At 44.3% G+C, this 15,548-nt stretch overlaps 1 protein-coding gene across 1 annotated transcript in view; it reads left to right on the forward strand.

Moving 5' to 3' along the window:
- TMEM232 (transmembrane protein 232) overlaps nt 1–15,548 on the forward strand; it is a 148,804-nt gene that overhangs the window by 10,746 nt on the left and 122,510 nt on the right. Inside the window, exons 3-4 of the mRNA XM_056849001.1 lie at nt 2,444–2,549; nt 15,139–15,296. Coding sequence (XP_056704979.1) covers nt 2,444–2,549; nt 15,139–15,296 — 264 coding nt within the window. The remainder of the gene's footprint in view (nt 1–2,443; nt 2,550–15,138; nt 15,297–15,548) is intronic.

Here is a 15,548-nt window from a genome sequence, read left to right on the forward strand (position 1 = left end):
ATACGGCAGCTTCATGTGTCAGGGACAGGTGGTCAGCATTTGCTAGTTCGCTGCTTTCATCTCTGCCTGTCATGAAGGCATCTGCATGCTGCATTGTGTTTGGCTGGGTTGCTGTCGACTGTGGTGGAATCGCTAGGCTGCGCACACCTTGGAGTGAGGTACATGTTTTCCATCTGAAGAGCAAGCATAGGATGCCCAGTAGTGGTGCTGGTGCCATGCCACCATCAGCGATGTGCTACTTTTTGGGTCTTTGGATGGGGCAATGATTCAGTCTTCTGCCTCAAAGCCCAGAGGCCCCATTTGGCAGTCAGGTAGCAGCCAACTATAGACCTTTGCTCCATAAATCTTCCTTTTTCAATCCACCTTAGTGTACAGGGTTGCAGCTGCAGAAGGATCACTGGAAATCATTGCATGGAGATCACTTGCATGAGCTGGTGCCTTCTGCTAGGACTCTGTGGGTGGCAAGTCAGTGTTTTTAGTCACATCAAATTCAATTGGTTAACTCCTTGTTTCAAATACATATGATTAATTGATTAAGATTTCTTTAATTGGAGATCCACCTGGATGAAACATCAGAAGCTGAAAATGAGAACTAAAAAATTCCTGTATCATGTTGAAGATATACAGATTCTGCCATTTCTGGATATTTAGTACAGGAGCGAAATATCCCAAGCAGGGAAAAGCCTTTTTCTGACCTTACCCTTAGAGGAAGGAACTTTGAATTTTACCCTGCTTGGGATATTTTGATATTGCAATACTTTGGCAACCTTACCCTAAGGGGATTGTGCAACATGGATGATAACATAGGAATTTATGAGACTTCTGTTATGAAGGACTGATGAAGATTTGAATTTTGAGACTTCGAAACGATCGTATCCTCTTGATGAACTTGTGTCCATGGACATCCTTTCGTCCATACAAACCTGCTCCTGTGGAAAAAGAAACGTAGAAAGATTATTGACTGAAGTGTACTCACCCTATTTATTACCCACCTTTTGTTTCTGATGCATGTTGTGTTTTGTATGTTGATGGTCAACGTGACTATTTTTGTAATATATATGTGTGTAGTCACAATAAGAATTGGTTGATTTCTAATAATATTCGCTCCTGTACTGATTTTCTTATCCCCTGGATATTTGTACAGAGGTGTCTTTTTTCCTCCTCCAATTTCTGGATATTTGGCAGTGGTTATCGTAATTTGGATGGGCAACCTCCAAGGACTACCAGGGTTGTGACTCAGGCAGGCAATGGCAAAACACCCTCCAAACATCTCTTGCCTTGCAAACCCTATGGGGTCGCCATAAGTTAGCTGTGACTTAACTGCGCACACACACACATCTTAATATTCCCCTCAGAATTGTACAAATAATCATTTGGACTGAGATGAGAGACTTGGTAATGCAGGTAGCCAGAGAATACTGCTGGGTGGAATTATATGCTGAAATGCATGAGCCAATAAACAGAAAAGACTGCATCAATACAATATGTCCCATGGCTCATACTGAGAGCTGAGGATCTGGAATGGATAATAAAAGTCAGATTTCCTGGGTTGAGAAAGAAAATTTTTTTGGTCTCTTTTTGTACCTGTTGAGAAAAAAATATGTCCTGTCAGAAATGAGATGTGTTGTGTAATTACTGTTGATCACTTTGGCATATGTTCATTCATTTAATGGAATGCATAAAGAATGCATTTTAAAATGCTAGCAAAAAATACCTTCCTCCTTTTTCTTTGGTTAAAAACTGTTCAGGATGCAACCCTTGTGCCCAGATAAACCCTAATCCATATAATTGAAGAGTCTACCCCCAAACGAAATTAGGTTTCAAAGAGCAAACCAGCGATCCTTATGGAATTTGTTTCAGTAAGATTAGCTGATGAGATTTAGTCCTATATAGATAGCAGCATAACAGCTTTTTTACAACTCGGCTGAAGTAATTAATTGCTTTTGTTGTGAGGTACTTCAGATGGTAATAACGCTATAATTATAGCTTAGCATTTCTCTTCTTAGTTAAGTGTTAACTCAAGGGATTAAACACCTTGTAGCTCCAGCAGTTGTGATTTGCATCAGCTGTCTTTAAATATGCACAAATTCTGTTGGAAATAAATTGAAAAGTAAAGCCTGATGGATCAGACCACTCGTTTGTCTAGTCCAGCACACGGTGTTGCACAACTGCCAACCAGTTGTCCTGGAGGGGCAAACAAATAGGGCATAGAGCCGAGGCCATCTTTTGCTGCTGCCTCCCAGCACTAGTATTCAGAGGTTTGCTGCCTCAGTACATGGAGGCTTCCTTCAGTCACCGTGTCTAGTATCCATTGATGGACCTTTCCTTCCTGAATCTGGCTAAGCCCCTTTTAAAGCTATCGATGAGAATATAACTTTTGGAATGATTTGTTTTGGAATCATGTTTTTCCCCTTTGGCTTCTTGTCTTCTGTTGCCTATACAGAGAAGATCGGGTCTTCGCACATTGGGCTGTGGAAAGCACGTGGACATTCCAGTGGCATGGACTGAGACGCTTATGTTATCTCTGTGCAAAGGAGAAATCCAGGAAGGTAGATTTCATTGATACTCTATTATTGAGCAGTCTCTTCTTTTTCTAAGCAAGCATTGAACAATGATTAATATTTGTAAGAAGATAGCCTTCCCATATTGTGCCCCAATATGTATAAAAATATTATATTGAAGTCAGCTGTGGTGTAACAGTTTGCATCAATGGGCTGGGCTTTTGGAGTGATTCTTCTGGAAGCAAGCATGTGAAAACATTTGCTTAGGCCATGCAGGGTAGATTTTTTCCCCCTGACTAGGTTCATTTAATGTAATTAGCTACATGTGAGATGCATGGAGAATCAATCCAACAAAATGTTTTCATGAATATTTGTCATGGCCTCATTAAATGACCCAGACTGTCTTGCACATGGCTACTGAACATTGCTGGTCCTGGATGGTGGTCCTGGATGGTGACCCAGTCATGCATCTGTAACATGTGGGGTCAGTTTGCTGGCAGATGACGGAGTTGCATGCCAAAGGAGCCTGCTATCTGATCGGCATGCAGAACCAGCAGCTCATTCCTAGTGAGTGGCTACCTAAGCCAATTGAGAAGCCACACTGCTAGTTGGCCAGGGCTTAATCTCCTCTGCCTGTGACACAGAATGCAAAAGGAGTGATCAATTCTGTGCCACTGTAGAGACCACTTCAGAGTTTCAATTCTCACTGAGAAAACAAAGCTTGGTGCAGTTTTCAGGGGTAGCTTTCCTACAGGGCACTCATTTCTGCTGCAGAAACTGTTGTGACAGGTTGTTGTCAGTCAGTGAGCTGCAGATCTTATGTCTGGCTGCCTTTCTACCCTGAACAGATGGTCAAAGTGGATAGAAGTATACGTGTGAAGGAGGGCGGGATGCGATCTCACCTGCTGCTGGTGGCCTTCATGTGTTGATCATAAGTCCTGCGCAGAATTCTCTGACTTGGCAAACTGTGCCTTCAATTTTTACACTGGACAGATTGCACTTTAAGAACTTACAGTCTACACAGAGCTCCTTTCTTGCTTTGGACCTTTTCCAGTAGTATGTACTTTCAGCTCTGAGTTACCTTACCTCAACCTGCTTCTCCCAGTTTGCCTCTCTATGGCTTTGTTCCATGAAGCTGGTCAAAACTGACAGAATTTGGGCAGTGCAACTGCTCCAAAATCGATCCGGCAGACAAAACATTGTACCATATTCTGCAATTGGCTCTCTGCCTGATGTCTTATATTCTGATACAGAACTCTCTGCAATTATAAAACAACATACACTCCACATCCCTTGTGATGCTCTTCTTTTCAAATAGCACCGCTTTATAAGCTTTCTGAAATTAGACATTAATTGGGTGTAATTTAAAATGACATTTAAACTTGTAAAGTAATTTTCCTTAAATAACTGCTTGTTTTAGGTTTTCCCATTATTTCTTTGACACCAAGTTAGTTTGAAGATAAAAAAACAACAAACCTAAGAGTAGATTTTTCTTAATGTTAAAAAAAGAGCACAGAATGTTTTGTTTTTATAAAAGCAAATAGAGAGAAAGCGCCTGTCTTGCGCATTTAAATATATACTTTGTGTTTAGAAATGGCATTTGAATTAGATTAATATTTTAAATTCTGTCTAGGTACATGATAGAGTGCTTATATGAAGGTAATAATAATAATGATAGGTAGTTATTAGAGCATCCTCTGTTCTTTTGGCTTGAGCCAATGGCAAGTGGTGTAATTATTGAAAGGGTCATTGCTTTCTTGTTACATGAAAATAACATGATAGATGGAGAAGAAATGATTGGTAATTTTCAGTTGATACACAGGACAAAAGCAAAATAAATTCTCTCCTGTTACATAGGTACGCAGTAGGAATCAAAGTCGTCATCTGTTAAGTGCAAGGGATGCTTCTTCTTGTGTAAGGGGAGGGGCTATTTAGTTGATTCCCCCTTTTTCCTGCAGACCCCTGCATCACACTCTGCTCTGTTCCTGACAGCTTCCCCCCAACCCCCATGATCAGCATTTCAAGGGGCGCAGTGGGCTTCCCTTATAGTCCTTTGGCTCCAGCTCATGGAAATGTTGTTCTTTGTTAATTTATTCATGTATTTCCTGCACAAGCAAAATGAAAAGCTGGCAGACAGCTCTATGGTAACAGTTATATTGATTGTTATTAGTATGAAATGAGGTAGTTCAATTGCCATAGATTGCTATCCTCTGTGTTGCTGGCCTTAAGTTCATTGCTCTTGGAATTTGTGGTTATATTCTTGTTTCTAAAAGAAATTCTGAAAAGTGAAGAGATACTGTTGTATAGTTTTACTATGCAGATGATATTCAGAACATTATTTAATTACTCTTACTCTCCATTAGCTGATCGCAAGTAGAAGAGGAAGATTAAAAGTCTATTACACAGCTAATCCTCCTTAAGGATCTTCTCTCTCTCTCCCTCTCCCCCCCCCACCTCAGTATACATTGCCAGGACTGTATCCTGAAATGTGTACATGTTGTGAATCCTCAGGGATAATAGTCTCCTGTGGGACCAGCCTGTGTATTCTTGTCACCATCAGAACTGTTCTTTATAACCAGGTCTTTTGAAAACCTGGACTAGAAGTGGTAGTTTGCTACATTCGTAGAGTTCTAGGATATGATATTCATAAAGAACATATGTTCTTTCTTCATAAGTTCTTCTTTAAGGGACATCTGCAGGGTTGCCAACCTCCAGGTAGTAGCTGAAGATCTCCAGCTGAAGTTCACCTGGAGAAAATGGCTGCTTGGCAATTGGACTCTGGCATTGAAGTCCCTCCCCTCCCCAAACCCCGCCCTGTTCAAGCTCTGCCCCCAAATCTCCAGGTATTTCCCAACCCAGAGCTGTCAACCTTAGACATTTGTCATGTGGCTAGCTTTCCATACATATGGAATCACAGCCTAGTGACTCTAGGAAATCTTGCTTAAAGTCAGTATTCCAGTAAACCTAGGGGTTCCAGCTCCGCGCTGAGAAATACCTGGAGATTTCTGGGGTGGAGCCTGAGGAGGGTGGGGTTTTGGGAGAGGAGGGGCTTCAATGGGGTATAATGCCATAGAGTCCAACTTCCAAAGCTGCCATTTTCTCCAGGTAAACTGATCTCTGTTGCCTGCAAATCAGTTGTAATAATGGGGAATCTCGAGCTACCACCTGGAGGTTGGCAACCCTAAGTGAACTCCAAGCAGCCACAAAAGCACATTATTTATCTAACACACACAGCACTCATCAGCACATTACAAAATAAATGTAATTAATTTCAGCATGTGCCAACACCCTTTGGGTTTTTGGAGAAATATTTTCTGTTCTCCCTTTCATGAATGGCTGAAACATCAGGGAAGGCTTAGCTCCTTTTTAGGAGAGAGTAAGACTTACGGTATCTTTGCAATGATCTCTTTCTTTATAAATGGTCAGGTATGATAGAAAAACAGTGGCAAAATAGCGCATGCAGAGCCAACTACATAGGGTTGCCAGGTCCCTCTTCGCCACTGGTGGGAGGTTTTGGGGGTGGAGCCTGAGGAGGGCGGGCTTTGGGAAGGGGAGGAACTTCAATGCCATAGAGTCCAATTGCCAAAGCAGCCATTTTTTCCAGGTAAACTAATCTTTACTGGCTAGAGATCAGTTGTAATAACAGGAGATCTCCAGCAGGTACTTGGAGGTTAAACCTCAATAAATTGCTACGTGTGCTGAGACAACACTAGTTAAGGAGAAATACAGCACCCAAGCTCAAGTACACAGCATATAATCAAGAGAAATTATTGTCCAAAATAAAGTAGTGGTAACTTCCACAGTAACAGACTAAGGAAAGTATACAGTAATGAATTATATTTCTCAAAATCCAAAATTGTTTCAAACAAACCGAAAAAGTACAGTAAAAAATTCTTAAGCCTGGTTACTTCACCCGGTTATTTGGTTCAAAGTTCATAATCCAAAGTCCAAAATGCAAAGTCCAAAGTCCAAATTTCAATGCACATTCAATGTCCAAACTATAAGAAAATCCAAATGAAAATCCAAAACGACATTTCCGGATTCGTGTGCGTTTCGCAATGTGAAAGCTTCTTCAGTTGATTAATAATTCTTTCGATGTTCAATTGGTGTAAATATACAATTTATAAGGGTACATAGACCTCTGTGAAGTAGAGTAAATGCCAATAATACCAAATCTAGGAACAGAAAATTCTAATAATATACATACAGCCTCAGACTATAGTAATACTCACCAAAATTGACCAGCCGTCCTATCTGGCTCCTAACTGTCTCCAAGAACTGGTAAAAGAAACCTAGAGGCTCATGATTAAATCCTGCTGAACCCAGCCGACGTCCATCAAAACTCATAAAGCTCCACCAATTTTTTTAAAGGAAACTCGTGAGATCAAACTCACTATTAAGACCAGTGGGGGCTAGCATTTTAAATAAGTATACAAATTTCATCTCGTGTCTATGCAAAATCTTAGCTACATCTTCCTGTTGGTATCTGCGAGGTTTATACTGCCAAAGCGTGAAAAAGAGTTCATTACTGTATACTTACCTTAGTCTGTTACTGTGGTAGTTACCACTACTTTATTTTGGACAATAATTTCTCTTGATTATATGCTGTGTACTTGAGCTTGGGTGCTGTATTTCTCCTCAACTAGTACCTGGAGGTTGGCAACCCTACAGCTACATGACATTACATAATGTACACACCAAAATTCAGTCACTCTCCCCACATTCAACACTCTTCTTGGCTTCTTCCCTAGCTCAGGAAACACTTCTAGCTCCAGTCCTCTTCAGCCCACCACTGGGTATCTGAATATGATTTATACATTCTAGAAAGTTGGGCTTCTGAAACCAGTACCATTGATTACCCATTAATTACTATTCAGTGTTTTTATTAACTACTAAGCTATAAAGGAGAAGATTCTTTCTCTGCTGCGCACAATGGCTGTAACAGTTAGACCAATAAGGGTTTATTTGGATTTGTCCACTAGTCTCATGTGCATTTCTGTCATAGTTTCTTGTACTCTGAATCCAGCTATGAGAATGTGTCCCAAACATGTGTTTCAGTCTTCTAGCTCTACAGCTTAAGGTCTGTTTTTGTCCTTGAATTTGGGCCAACAGTGGCCCCCTAGCTATTTATTCTAGGAAACCCCGCCAACAACGGTCCCGGGGGAAGATTCATAAGTGTCCACACCTGTGAATGGCTCTTTTGCATCAATGGAAACAAATACAGACCCCTCATAGCTTGTTTACATAGATAATGATGGATCTGGATCACAGCTTTGCAAAACAAATTTTTAAAAATGTCTGTGGTTAATTGCATTCTTCTACATAAGACCACTTCTGGAATCCAGAACATTATACTTCCTTGATCATCAAGCCATATTTTGGGTGCTTGGTATAATGAATATTTGGTATGAATTAAACGTATATGGGATAACATAACATTTTTATTATTCAGCAAATTAATACAATAAATATGTGAATGTTTTCCACATCTCAGTTTCCAAAAAGTGACAAAAATATATAACTGACCACACAGTTCTGAAGACTTAAGAGTACTTCCATCGTCAGAGAGATGACAGCAATTTCTGCTCCCCCAGCTCCCATTGATTGTGATGGGGGACTTGGCAACCCTATCTTGAATGAAAAATACATTTTTTAGTTTTACTATCTTGATTTCTCATAACATCCTGAATACTAAATTCATCCAGGTATAAAAGTATTTTGGAATCTTTTAAAAAACTGATTGGTTCCAGATCCTGGATGATCTCCTTGCAGATTCATGGACACGCTAAAGTCACTAACTAGCATTATTGCTGCTTTAGTGGGAAAAATAGTAACCTGAATGAATTCTGTATAAGAGGTTTTTTTGTCCACAGCTAAAAGCATCAATTGACCCTAAAGTGATTTTTCTGCTCTTCCGTCATTTCTTTGACCAAAACCTACCGTATATACTCGCGTATAAGCCGAGTTTTTCAGCCCAAAAAAAGGGCTGAAAAAGCCGGCCTCGGCTTATACGCGGGTCAATACGGTAGGGAAGGGGGGAGGAGGGAGGAGGGAGGGAGCAACTTACTACCGCCGCCATCGCCGCCGCCACCGCTGCCGGGCCCAAGCAGCTTCCCCTGGCAAGGAGCGCCCTGTGAGGGCCTCCTGCGGCCGCTGCAAAGCCGCGTGGCCGCCGCCGCCGATCGCGCCTGGCTCCCCCCCCCGTCCTGGAAGGGCTGGGGGAAGCCGGCTGCCGAGCGCGCCTGGCTCCCCCCCCCCGCCCTGGAAGGGCTGGGGGAAGCTGGCTGCCGAGCGCGCCTGGCTCCCTCCGCCCTGGAAGGGCTGGGGGAAGCCGACTGCGGAGCGCGCCTGGCTCCCTCCGCCCTGGAAGGGCTGGGGGAAGCCGGCTGCCGAGCGCGCCTGGCTCCCTCCGCCCTGGAAGGGCTGGGGGAAGCCGGCTGCCGAGCGCGCCTGGCTCCCTCCGCCCTGGAAGGGGTGGGGGAAGCCGGCTGCCGAGCGCGCCTGGCTCCCTCCGCCCTGGAAGGGCTGGGGGAAGCCGGCTGCCGAGCGCGCCTGGCTCCCTCCGCCCTGGAAGGGCTGGGGGAAGCCGGCTGCCGAGCGCGCCTGGCTCCCTCCGCCCTGGAAGGGCTGGGGGAAGCCGGCTGCCGAGCGCGCCTGGCTCCCTCCGCCCTGGAAGGGCTGGGGGAAGCCGGCTGCCGAGCGCGCCTGGCTCCCTCCGCCCTGGAAGGGCTGGGGGAAGCCGGCTGCCGAGCGCGCCTGGCTCCCTCCGCCCTGGAAGGGCTGGGGGAAGCCCGCTGCCGAGCGCGCCTGGCTCCCTCCGCCCTGGAAGGGGTGGGGGAAGCCCGCTGCCGAGCGCGCCTGGCTCCCTCCGCCCTGGAAGGGGTGGGGGAAGCCGGCTGCCGAGCGCGCCTGGCTCCCTCCGCCCTGGAAGGGGTGGGGGAAGCCCGCTGCCGAGCGCGCCTGGCTCCCTCCGCCCTGGAAGGGGTGGGGGAAGCCGGCTGCCGAGCGCGCCTGGCTCCCTCCTCCCTGGAAGGGCAGGGGGAAGCCGGCTGCCGAGCGCGCCTGGCTCCCTCCGCCCTGGAAGGGGTGGGGGAAGCCGGCTGCCGAGCGCGCCTGGCTCCCTCAGCCCTGGAAGGGGTGGGAAAAGCCGGCTGCCGACCGCGCCTGGCTCCCCCGCCCGCCCGCCCGCCCGCCCGCCCGCCCTGGAAGCCTCCTGTGGGGGGCCCGCCGCCGCCACCACCGCCTTCCTGGGAGCCCTGTCAGGTAAGCCTGTGGGGGGGGGAGGGGTTATAAGCCGACCCTCGGCTTATACGTGGGTGCCTAATTTTTCCCCATTTTTGGGGAGAAATTAGGCACCTCGGCTTATACGCGGGTCAGCTTATACATGGGTATATACGGTATGTTTCCATAGAGTCTATATACTTCTCCAAAATGGAAAACATAGCATGATTTGTAAAACTACCGTATATACTCGTGTATAAGCCGATCCGAGTTTAAGCTGAGGCACCTAATTTCACCCCCAAAAATGGGGAAAAATGATTGATTCGCGTATAAGCCGAGGGTGGGAAATGCAGCAGCTACTGGTGAATGTCAAAATAAAAATAGATACCAATAAAATCACATTACTTGAGGCATCAGTAGGTTAAATGTTTTTGAATATTTATTTCAAAGAAAAACAGTAAACTAGCTCTGTAAGTGGAAAAGAGGGTCAACACAAACAATATGATATCAACAATAACGTTAAAGTGCAAAAACCTTAGCTCAATCAGCAACCAAGCTAAAACACAAGAGTTAAAATCCCTCAAAACTGGATTCCTCCTCATCATCTGTATGTCCAAACAGAGCTTCAGCTGTAGCTGGTGTGAGGGTATCAGCATAGACATTGTCATCATCTCTGAGTTCGCAGTCATCACCATCATTGCTGTCGTCCTCATACAAAGCACAGTCTTCACTGCCATCCATAGCATTACTTATGCAACATTTCTTGAAGGCGCGTTGCACCATGTCCTCTGGAATCTCTTCCCATGCATCACGAACCCACTTGCTATCAATTCTATGTCGGGCTTCATCAGATTTCCAACTTTTGTCAGTCGAGCTTGACCAGATGACATCCATTCATGCCACATCTTTCGCACACGGTCCTTGAAAGGTTTATTTAAACACACATCTAGGGGCTGCAATACAGATGTAAGCCCACCTGGAATAACGGCCAAAGTAACTTGAGAAGACTTTGCCAATTTTTTGTGTTGATTATGCAGACTTTTTTGAGGATGAGGCTTAAGTTCCTTAACAAAATTTATAATTTCTTTGGCTTCCTTAGCTGTTTTATCTTTCATTGCTTCCGTTTTGTAATAGATTAGTAGTTTAAATAGGATAGCTCACTTGTATTGCTTGTTCTTTCTTTCAGTAATTTAAGCTCTTTATACCTTCTTAACATCTCTAGGTATAGATCTGAAATAAATTAATTTTGAGACATCAATTATTAACTATTCTCCTTCCCCAATCCCCTTCACCACTACATCTCACAACTTCAGATTTTTAAATGGCATAATCAAATTCTTGGCATAGCAGACATAGCACATAGTGTTTGCTATATCAGTTTCCATACCTTCTCCAACTGCAGACAACTGCAAGCAGTTAGAATCATAGAAACAGAGAGTTGGAAGGGACCTTCAGGGTCATGTAGTTCAACCCCCTGTACAGTGCAAGAAATTCATAACTCACTCCCACACCCCCAGTGTCCCCTACTCCATGCTCAGAAGTTGATCTCTGTATTCATGCTTTGGATTAAGATTACATTTTAACTGTAAATTCTAGTTTCTCTGCTGTTGTATTTTAGAGACAGGCGAGCAATGTCTACTGTTTGCTTTGTATTAATGTTCATACTTTAATTGTACATTTTTCTATGCAGAGTCCTATAATAGTTTTCCTAATTCTACTTTTTTGGGGTTTTTGTTGAGCTGTTTCTTCATAAGAACATAAGAAGAACCCTGCTGGATCAGACCATTGGTCTATCTAGTCCAGCTTCCTGTCTCACACAGTGGCCAGCCAGTTATGCTGGAGGGCCAGAATAGGGCATAGAGGCTGAGGCCTTCCCCTGATGTTGCCTCCTAGCACAGCTTTCAGAGGTTTACTGCCTGTGAATTCGGAGGTTCCCTTTAATCACCGTGGCTAATAGCCACTGATAGACCTCCTCCATGAATCTGTTTAATCCCCTTTTAAAGCCATCTATGTTTATGGCCCAATGGCAAACCACCTCTTCTGTTTCTTACTTGCCTTGAAAGCCCCTTGATGGGGGTCACCGTAAGTCAGCTGCAACTTGATGGCATTTTATACACACATGTTTGTGGCCATTACTACATACTCTGACAGCAAATTCCACATTTTAGTCATTGTGTAAAGAAGTATTTCCTTTTGTCCATCCTGAATCTGCTGCCCATTAACTTTATTGGATGCCTTTGACTTCTAGCATTTTGGGAGAGGGAGAAAAAAATTCTTTGTGTGCTCTTTCTACCCTTGTCTCCCATTAGTAATTTCTTCTCTAAATTGAAGTCCCAGACTCTTCAGCCTTTCTTCATAGGAAACGTGCTCCAACCCCCTAATCATTTTGATTGCCTTCTATACTTTTTCCAGCTCTTTAGTGTCCATTTAAGATACAGAGACTAAAACTGCACAAAGTATTCCAAATGATGCTGCATCAATACAGGGCATTATAATAATGGCTGTTTCATTTTCAGTTCCTTTACTAATAATCCTTAGCATATCTGATGAAGGGAGCTTTGACTCTTGGAAGCTTATACTCTGAAATGTTTTTGGTCCCTAAGGTGCTACTGAACTTGAATCTAGCCAAAAAAAGTAGCACGACATGCTTCTAGCAAATAACCCATAAGTGACATCACATCGCCAACATAATTTCAGAATGTTTCCATGTTGGTCTGCAGTAGAACAGCTAGATTCCAGTCCCAGTAGCACCTTAGGGACTAACAAGATTTTTGGGGTATAAGCTTTCAAGAAGAAGGGATCTTTGACTCTCCAAAGCTTATACCCCTAAAACAGGGGTGGGGAACTTCAGGCCCGGGGGCCATATAAGGCCCGCAAAATCATTTGGTCTGGCCCTTCATAGGTCCTGGCAGATCTCTAGCTAAGAAGGATCTAAGACTGGCGATCCGCCCCCTCCCGCGGCCAGGAATAGCCTCTGTTCAAGGCGGATGTGAGTTTGTTTTGCCGAGAAAAGGAACCTTCTTTCCCCCTTGCAGAAGAGTCATTAGCTATGAAGCTGCTAGGACCCCCAAGAAACTATGTTAACCCTTTTATTGCCTATTATTTTGAGTGCGGTGGAACACAGGCAGGATGGTGCTTCTGCACTCATCTTGTTAGTGGCTTCCTGGAGGCACCTGGTTGGCCACTGTGTGAACAGACTGCTGGACTTGATGGGCCTTGGTCTGATCCAGCAGGGCCTTTCTTATGTTCTTATGTTCTTTCCCACCTGGGCTTTGGAGAAACGTATTTCCTCTGTACTACAAGAGGGCCGGGGGTGGAAGTGGCGACAATGGAGGGGTTAAAGGGGGCAGGGCCAGAATGTGCGGCCCGGGAATGTTATAAATATCCAAATGGCGCTTGGCAGAAAAAAGGTTCCCCACCCCTGCCCTAAAATCTTATAGGTGTTTAAGATGCTACAGAACTCAAATCTAGCACATAACTGGCATGATGCTGTAGGATTTGGCCCAGACTTTCTGGTTTTACCATACAGTTTTGTTGAATCCTAGGGTGTCACACCATCTTGGTGATGTCACTTCTGGGTATAAAGCAGGATAGGCTGAGACCGTGACCAGTCAAAGATCACCCAGTGGGCTTCCATGGCAGAGGGAGGATTAAACCTGGTCTGACATTCTAATCACTGCACTGTGTTGGCTCTTTTAACTTTCCCCTGCCTGGCTTAAACTGGACAATAACAGGCAGCCAAAATAAATTTTGGAAAACATCTCAAGGCTTCTTTTATAAGATATTAAAGCTTGTCCATATTGAATCTGCACAGGAAAGGAATCTGACAGTTGTTCTTGTGTACTGATGGGGTGCAGAGATGGTAAATTCCAGAAGGGGCTGTCAAGGCTGACGAGATGGGAAGGTGGCAGGCCCCCTGGGTCTTAAAATGTGAGCTGGGCCATATAGCAGTAAAGCAAAGGTTAGAACCAATTTAAAGTGGATGAGAGTAGCAGGCAAATTCCTGACCTCTTCCTCACATACTGTTTTTGCCTCTGAAATTGCCTTCTCCCTGGTCTCATTTTTATCTCACCAGGTTTATTTCTGACCACACTCAGTAGAAAAGCAGCTGAGACCGAGGCTGCAGGGCCAAAAGCAGCAGGCTGAGTAAGGATTTGTGACCCCACATATAATAAACCCCATCCACATGATACAGTCCAACGGAAGTTCGTTTCAGGTAGCCAGCTCAAGGTTGACTCAGCCTTCCATCCTTCCGAGGTCGGTCAGATGAGTACCCAGCTTGCTGGGGGTAAAGGGAAGATGACTGGGGAAGGCACTGGCAAACCACCCCGCAAACAAAGTCTGCCTAGTAAACGTCAGGATGTGACATCACCCATGGGTCAGTAATGACCCAGTGCTTGCACAGGGGACCTTTACCTTTTACATGTTACAGTGAATGCACATGCATCCTGCATGCATGTGCATACACGTGTTTGTAAGGAAGAGCCATTGTGTGTTTACTTTTCAAATGAAACCAGGGATCAGCACCTGGATAAATCACATGTTAAATCACACGTTCAGCTGTATGTGCGTGGACTGTAACATCAAAATGACTCGGCACATGTATGAAGAAAATAAAGTGTGCTCTGTACACGGCTTGTCTGTGCGTTCATTGTAACTTGTGAACAGGACTACAATGAAACTAGATTGCACAGCCAAGAAAGGTAGAGAGAAGCACCTTTGACCATCTCTGCAGCTTGCTGGTGCAGAATGCATGTAGAAGCATTCTAAGGCTATATGCTTAAGTGACCCTGGGATAATAAGGGTCCATGTACACACACAAGAGAGCATCATCATTGCATAGTTGTTTGGATTCTTCTTTTGGGTTACCTGCCTCTTATCCGTTGGAGGCTGAGGATGTACTGAGATCACAGGACATACATTTTAAAAAGAATTGAGAGTACAGTGAATTGAAAGCAGACTCCTCAAACCTCCCTTACAAACCCCTCCTCAGCTTTTAACTGCCAAGATAAAACAAAACTATCAGTGCACTAAGCAAAAACTAGCAGAAGACAAAAGAGTACGGATTACCGCAAAAATCAGTGTATATTGCACGTTCTTGGTTGCCTGTTTAATTTTATTAATTCAGATGGCTTTATTATGCAATAGGATTTAATTCATAGTTGAGCCTAAACATTTCAGCAAATGTTGAACAAAATTATGAAGGAGACGAGCCTTCATTACTTTTCCATCAAGGCGATAATCAGAGAAGGCAAACAATCTGCAGGAAAATGGATGTAACACTTGTTTTATTTGTTCATATAACTTGACAAGCATTGTGTTGCAGGTGTGACAACTGCACATGAGATAATGAAGCTGTGTAGATGGAACTCTTGATTGAATTGATTTTCTGTGGGGCTTTTTTTCCCCACTTCAGAAGCTTTGGACATCCTCTTAATTTCCTTGGACCACGCACCTGTTTCTCCAGACCACATCCCAGCTTTATTTTTTGTTGCTGAATCCATTTTGTATAGGATCTGCTATGATGCAGTTCAGAAGCCGAATCTGCTTTCCTGTGAAATCAAGTTGGCCAAGGTATGTAATACATTTTATAGTAATTGGCAATGTCCTGCTACTAGGGTTGCCAGCCTCCAGGTGGAGCCTGGAGACCTCCCAGAATTACGACCAAACTCCAGATGAGAGAGACCAGTTCCCCTGGAGAAAATGGCTGCTTTGGAGGGTGGACTCTATAGCATTATATCTCAATTAGGTCCCTCCCCACCCTAAACCCCACCTTTCCCTGGCTCACCCCTCCAAAACAAACCCCTTCAGGTATTTCTCAACCCA

Source organism: Euleptes europaea, chromosome 4, assembly GCF_029931775.1.
Source record: "Euleptes europaea isolate rEulEur1 chromosome 4, rEulEur1.hap1, whole genome shotgun sequence".
In the NCBI taxonomy this organism is placed as follows: Eukaryota; Metazoa; Chordata; class Lepidosauria; order Squamata; family Sphaerodactylidae; genus Euleptes; species Euleptes europaea.